The sequence below is a fragment of the Cryptococcus neoformans genome (genome assembly GCF_000091045.1).
Source record: "Cryptococcus neoformans var. neoformans JEC21 chromosome 10 sequence".
Taxonomy (NCBI): domain Eukaryota; kingdom Fungi; phylum Basidiomycota; class Tremellomycetes; order Tremellales; family Cryptococcaceae; genus Cryptococcus; species Cryptococcus deneoformans.
The window spans coordinates 428,710-435,780 of NC_006679.1; the positions used below are offsets into that span (position 1 = coordinate 428,710).

The following is a 7,071-nucleotide window of genomic DNA, read 5'->3' on the forward strand; positions in this document are numbered from 1 at the left end:
GGGACACCCGGCTTGTTTCCTCTTCTGTCCCAGCTCGCACTCGCTGCAGTGTGCGGGTTCGAGGAACTGTAATTATGTCTTTTGCATTCACCAACGAAACAATGGTTGGCTCAGATCTAGAGAGTGGCATTCGCGCCCTCTGCCACAATTCCCTCTTTTCATTCACTCCACAACCCTTGTACTCCCTTCCTTTCTTTTCCTTCAGCTATATCTTTCCCATGCAACTGTCTCAACTCCATCGAACTCCACTCATCGCCATCTATCCCTCACTCACTCACTTTCGACTCATGACACCCTACAAACACAACATCTAGAAGAGGAAATCACCATAATTTTTGCGACTTTGATGTCATCACGCCATCCACCTCAACCACCCGGAGCATTCCCAGAAGACAGCGAGTTTGAAGATAGTGTGCAAGTTTCCATCTCGGAGAAGGATTCGGAAACGGGCCCTGTAGATCCATCAATGAGTAGACTGCAAAGCAAGTACAATTATGAGCGATCACTACAGCGCGAGTATCCTTTAAGCTCTTGTTCAACAAGAGTCTGGTTGGAGGAGGACTACTACTATGATGGCGGTACAGATGGGGATGAAGAGGATAGGCAATTGGAGTCTGACAAGAGGAAAACGCAAATCACTGACGAAAGCCAGCCTCTTCGAACGAGCAGAACAAGTAGAACGTGCTATGATTCACGAACTAGTGGCGGTGGAAATTCCCCCGTCACAATTGAGACCATTCTAGGCGACGGTTCAAGTGCATTTGGGACGGAGGAATCAGAGGCTTTGAGGAAATCTCCGCCTGGTAGTAAAACCCATCCGCGATATACTCGAATTCAATCCAGGTAGATGCTATCTTTCTCTTCATAGCTGGCTGCCCTTGAATAGAGCTGACCTCAGTCCACCCGCAAATCACAGTGGACGATTTGCCACGCCCGACCCTCTAAAACAGTATATGAGTGGAGCAATATATCTTGATAGTGGAGACGAAGCAGAATTTGCGCACAGCTCAGCATACAACTCTGCGACTACAAGCCGAAGAGGATGGGTTCCCAGCATCTTGCCCAGAAGCAGAAGCCACAAGCCAGGTTCATTCTCGAGCGAGGAAGAATCTGGTACGGAGACGGGTCCTTTCGTACAATTTGATGTTGAAAATAGTGACGACGAAAGTCCTTTCCTGCCTCCTTCACGGGTCCAAGACCCATATCCTGTTAGAAGTACCACGATAGAGACAGACGACCCCTCTGCCACCCGCCAGTCTGTATTCAGAAGCTGGTTAAACAAACTCACTTCCTTCTTATCAAGAAATGCCGCGACTCCTACTCGTCATACTCCCACCATTACTACTACTCCTACTACTACAGTTCCTCCCCAAACGACTGCCCAAGTACTTCCCGACTTTACCACCACAACCACGACCGCCCCAGTGAGAAAGCCTATCTGGGAGATACTTGATGGCGAAAATGTGAACTTGACGGAACGGGGTTGGCAATCAGTCATCCAGCGAAGTAAGTGATGAACACAACGTGTTCGTTAGACGTTCATATATGCCTGCACAGTTGCTGAATCGATATAGCCATGGGCAGCCGGCACCCTTCTTTACAAAACTCATTTGGCGGTACGAACCACCCAGGACCGAGTTTCTACCCTAATTTTTCGCAAAATCAACCTCCTTGGGACGCAACGAATCCTTCCCAGTTCAGTCAAAGGTAAGTCGAATTCTGAAATGTAGGAGAGAAAAACGTATTATACTAATAATGTGGTATATCAGGGACCAACCTACTATGGAAAACCTGATTAGGTATCACATGATGATGCAAATGCGTCAAGACGATGGGGATTATGAAACGGAAGATGGTCTAGGGTTTAGGTCGGGTATGCGATACGTCCCGAGCTCAGTTTTTACTCACCCTTCCGTCGCTAGTAATGGGTTGGGAGGTAGTAGAAGGATCGTCCGCTTACCAGATGGACGATATGGTCCATCAGCCTTTGGTCAATTTACTGAATCGAGTCAGGTACAGCCAACTTTCATGCACAACGCAGCTCAGCAGCCTAACAATACTTTCTGACAAACTAGTTAGCCAGGAGGGATGGATCCAAATAGATTGGCATTCCTCAGATATCTCGCAAGTCAGGCTCAAGGAACAGGCAGGGGTCGATCAACCCATACTTTTAGATTGCCTGTCGTCTTCTAATGATTCAACGTGGTACTGAAGATGTTGATTAATAGTCATGAAATCTGCTTTCCTTCGTATAGCTGCAGTTACCACGCGATGCATCACCCCGTGTTGCCTTACTCAACAGTAACATACAGGCTGGTGTGCGCAGCTGAACATTGATACTGATGAAAATGTCATGTTCTATTTCGTGGAAGAAAACTCTAATAACAAGTAGAATAACCAGAACAACACCAACAGGGATAGTTGAACGCCCCTATATGTTTAGTGTTGTTTGTTCACGTTGTAAATGATGCCTTCCAAGGCTAGTCATTCCCAACATCCTAGCAAGAACTACGCTAGGATTCGATGTCATATTACGTCTTAACGATTAGCAATAATAGTTAGCGAAGTGAAAAGATCAAATTTTCACAGAGGACTTCCACCCGCATTCGTTCTACTATCTGACAGCTTATTCCGTCGTGAAAGGAGATACAAGTTGACCGCTTCCAAAAGGTCAACGGAATGTTGAGTCCCTCCATTTATCGACCTATCGTTTTCGCTGACATCCTTTTTCAATGACTTTCTTTATACCGCAATTGCAGGTCCCAAATTATGTTATACATGAGCTCAAACCATCCACCCATGTCTCTTCTTGCACATTTTTTCTCGCCCTCATACAAAGTCCCGTCATCACCTCAACAACCTATATCACAATCTAACCTCCACACAGTTATTTGGACGTTGACGGTCATTAGCTTGCGAAGCAAATGCCGTCTTTTGAATTATCAAGGCAGTTAACGGGCTACAATGGGCAGACAGGGCTTATACCTTCTCTCAGTCCACAACCCAACAGTAGCACATTCGTGACACTTCCAATACTCTCATTCAATGACTGTTCCAACTCCTATCAGAACCCTAACGGCCATCGTCCCAGCCCCTATGCGTCGAGTATGATCAGCCTCCAGAAGATAACAGCACATCGATTCAATCCGACTTGACTTACGGATCAGCCGATACGTACTGGCATTAGGACGACCCAATCACACCCAACATCAGTCAACTGAATCTCAGCGTTACAAAGAGACCAAACAACCCTTGGGATAACGCCAACTAGACGTCTCCCTTGACTTGAGCAACGATGATTGACGAAGAATGCAGTGATACTTATTAGAATACACCATCACCAATTAGAACAGCTTACCTAGTACAACAATCGTTGCCAAGGGGCGTTGATGTACACCGAGGGGGGGGGGGGAATCCATCCCGATACTGCCGCGTCTGATCAGACTGCTAGTACCAGCGGCTCGACTTATAGCAAACTTAGGATCCTCCTCAGTCTGACCGCTTTAGCGCCTAAGCAAAAAGGGCAGAAGCGAGGATGGGAAAGCAGCGAGGAAAGATTGGTTGAATTTTTTGTTGGTCCCGCGATGAAAGTCGGTGGCGGTAGGTCTGCGGAATAGCTTCCAACAACCGAGGAAAAACAATCAGGGTGGAATCAATGACAACGAAAGCAGCCATTAAACACAGCAATATCCATCTTCCTAGGCTTTACAAACTTTCTTCTTGGTCAGGCGAGTCTTCGTATCGAATTCGAGCCAGGAGGGCAAATCCAAAAAGTCTCCAAGCCTTCATTCGCTCGTATCGTGGATCTGTAATCGTAAGATTCACAGGCATCAGACATCTCCGAGGGCCCTTCCAATACATTCATTTCCAACGACAGCAGCACATTTGAACCCATCTAGGCCGTCCACTGGTGGCGGAGGTTTATTATCGCCCCATCCCACTTAGAGCATTATACTGGCAGTCAAAACGGGCCACGCTATCGATGAAGATCGATTTGACAGTAAAGGTCGGATCAGTGATCAGTTGGCAAAAAGACTTTCCCATCGAATCCGACTCGACTACCCTTCGATCGATTGATTTTGGCCCCGAGAATTGGTTCACCGATGATACGGAGCATTATCTCACTGAAACGGCGATTTCTACAGTAGAGATATTGTCGAATCCTGAACTGAGCAGTTTTGATAGGATCCTCATACTGGAAGAAAAGAACATGTTCCAATTTGGCGATTGTTGCTCTATATAAAGACAAACAGTCTTACGTAATTATATTATCGGCTGTGACCCGCCTGTGAGTAGTTTACATCGGGTGACTCACTACAGTACTGTGTGGCCGGCCGCCGGGCGGACCTCTGTTGATGTCTTGTTCCTGCAATGTTCGTTCTTGACTTACTTTCACTGTCAAAGCTGCATCCAGTATGCCCCCACGGACATTCACTCCTTCTGTACTCACCAGTATATCCAGAGCACTCAAACCTCCCAGCTTGCCTCCTATCATTCCACCTCATACTCAAACCACCGCCAGTAATCGACCACCTACTGATGCAGCCGTCCTGATCCCACTCATGAACATCAATTCAGAACCTCATATACTTATGGAGCTACGGGCGAGTAGTATGAGAGTACATGCTGGTGAAGCGAGGTGAGGTAGTACCCTAGGATCGGGGTGCATTACGACAATCCCAAGCATATCGGAGCCTCGCTGACATAGGATATACTGGGATAGTTTTCCTGGTGGTAAAGCAGATGATGTGAGCTGCAATCCATCTTTCTAGGAAGCCAGTTAATCTCGGTCACAGACAGACAGAGACCTTGTACATACTGCCTTGAGAGAGGCCCATGAAGAATTGGCTTTACCGCCTTCTAGTGTTGAAATCCTCGGTATGTTAGATCCGGAATACAGCCTTGGTAATCGTTCTCGGGTTTGGCCTTTCGTGGTCGGTTCATTCTTAACTTAATTCGCTTGTCGAATCAAACTAATATATATGCAGGGTTTCATTCACTCGGCACCACCGCCATTTTCCAACGCGGTGTCCTCCCTGTCGTCACTTCCACTATCCTCCCTAATACTGTCATCTGCTGAGGTTTCTGCCATCTTACCCCTTCCTCTCTCAGCGCTATCTGATCCCAGACGCCGCTCCATACATCTCTTTCGTCTGAACAGGTTCCGACCATATTACAAGATAAGGGCAGATGATCTCGTGATACCTCTGCCGGGCAGTAAGGTTGATATACCAGAACATTTGGAAATATGGGGATTGAGCGGTTGGTTATTGAATAAGTTTGCGGAGAAAGTTGGATGGTTGGATACGCCGGAAATTGAAAAATCTCCTGAGGACTAGGGTATGAAAATGGGGGCGAGGTATTAGATGAAGGGGCATGGTGGATGCCTTCAATATAAGGGGAAATGTGATTGAAATAATGATCAACAGACAAATATTCACAATTATAATGACATTAAATAACCCGCAATATAACATTAGTACATCCGCACAAAGGTATAAGCATAAGGCTATTAAGAAAAGATGGCCAGTTAAGGAAACGTCATTGAGAATTGTATCAGAATCGCAGCGGTAAATGTAAACAGGAGTGGCCTGTGGTGGGCTGCTGTTTGCAAGCATGTTTCGTTGCAATCAAGTGATTGGCTCACACTCATATAATAAATGACTATGAAGAGACTTGACAAATACGAGTCCCGAATCATTGCTTGTCGCTCCGGTTGGTCCTTGCTTGCCTTTTGTTTAATTTTCTATGGACCCCTAAGATGTATGGTCAGTCGGATAACTTAGATTATAACAGTACGGGCTTACTTTCTCCTCAGTCAACGCGGTACTCCAAGGACTGGAGACAGATCCTTTGGTCCGCTCATCATTTTCCCGTCCCCATTCCTTTTCGTGGCTCTTTAATCGCTTCCCTCAGATATACTCAGCCGAGAGCCACCCAATAGTCCGTATTGTACAAATGACATTCTTCCAAGGGGTGAAGAGTCTTCTAGATTTGGAGAGCATCAGGCGTTACAACAATGTCATAAATATCCTCGTCAAAGGCATTGAGGCCGTTAGAGCTACCTGTACCGGCACACGTGTTTAGAGACTGCACGTTCGACGTTCCATTGTATTGTGCAGGATATTGATTGCAGGGGGCAGGTAGCAGCTACTCAATATCAGCGAAGAAGAAATATGTGGTTGAGAGTACTTGAAAGAGTATGTCGATCATATTATTTTAGTCTACGTGATACCCGACTTCAACGAGGAAAAGTGGAGTCCCCGACGAAGTCCCAAGAACTTGAACAGATCCGACGCGGGGGACTTGGGGGGCATGGTCACGTGACCGATGCCCCCACTTTCGTCGTCAAAGACGACGCCTTTCTGCAATGAGAGTCAGTTCGACCGTACAATCCCGGCAAAATCATTACTCCCGTTCGAAACTATATTACTACAGTCACAATGTCCCCGATCCTCAAGAGAGACATAGCAGATCAGATACGCCAAACAAAGAAATTCGCAGCAACCGCCATCGGATCATCATATCTGGAGGAAGAGCCTTACCGGATTCCTTTGTTCGAAGAACAGCCTGAAAGTCGAATGCTCAAGTCAGAGAACACCAAAGACGGCGATAGAGGGGGGCCCGCTTTTACTTCCAGCTCATCTGCAAGGCAAGGCATAGGGGTCCATGGAAGTGAAATCGAACAGGATTACGACTACAGAGAAGCCAAGTGGTTGAACACCAAAGCTGCTGCGGTCGACGGGAAGGGCAAGAGCAAGGCGATTTCCGAAGACCTTGGCAACTTAGAGGAAGTTGAAATGGATCAGTTGGTGTCAGATAGGCTGTCAGTTGACAGCCGGAAGGATAATGGGTCCTTCGATCAAGGCGTGCCGAGTGAAAGATTTGGTTATGCGGAACCTGAGCTTGAAATCATGCCAAACGGTGCCGGAGGAGATAAGCGGAAGGACATGATGAGCCTGCTTTTTGAGGTACGTAATCTTCTTTTTTTCAGAGCATATATGGATCACTCAATCTGCGCTAGGCCACTCCTTCTATTCTACTTTCTCTCGTCGGACTTGTCTTCACCGG

The 7,071-nt window shown here is 46.8% G+C and overlaps 3 protein-coding genes across 3 annotated transcripts in view; all 3 read left to right on the forward strand.

The window, feature by feature from the left end:
• The first annotated feature begins 70 nt into the window (after positions 1 to 70).
• Positions 71 to 2,290, forward strand: CNJ01480 (expressed protein). Its single transcript, XM_024657952.1, has 4 exons — positions 71 to 843; positions 917 to 1,506; positions 1,575 to 1,707; positions 1,770 to 2,290. Exons 1-4 carry the CDS (start codon positions 347 to 349, stop codon positions 2,065 to 2,067), a joined length of 1,518 nt encoding a protein of 505 aa, XP_024513609.1. The 5' UTR covers positions 71 to 346; the 3' UTR covers positions 2,068 to 2,290.
• Positions 2,291 to 4,403: 2,113 nt separating this feature from the next.
• On the forward strand, positions 4,404 to 5,460 carry CNJ01490 (conserved hypothetical protein). The gene is made up of 4 exons (XM_024657953.1): positions 4,404 to 4,639; positions 4,724 to 4,748; positions 4,797 to 4,934; positions 4,989 to 5,460. Exons 1-4 carry the CDS (start codon positions 4,416 to 4,418, stop codon positions 5,337 to 5,339), a joined length of 738 nt encoding a protein of 245 aa, XP_024513642.1. The 5' UTR covers positions 4,404 to 4,415; the 3' UTR covers positions 5,340 to 5,460.
• Positions 5,461 to 6,395: 935 nt separating this feature from the next.
• CNJ01500 (solute carrier family 41 member 1, putative) overlaps positions 6,396 to 7,071 on the forward strand; it is a 2,366-nt gene continuing 1,690 nt past the window's right edge. The window contains exons 1-2 of the mRNA XM_567329.2: positions 6,396 to 6,971; positions 7,025 to 7,071. The exon at positions 7,025 to 7,071 is cut by the window's right edge and continues 494 nt beyond it. Coding sequence (XP_567329.1) covers positions 6,444 to 6,971; positions 7,025 to 7,071 — 575 coding nt within the window. The 5' untranslated portion in view covers positions 6,396 to 6,443. The remainder of the gene's footprint in view (positions 6,972 to 7,024) is intronic.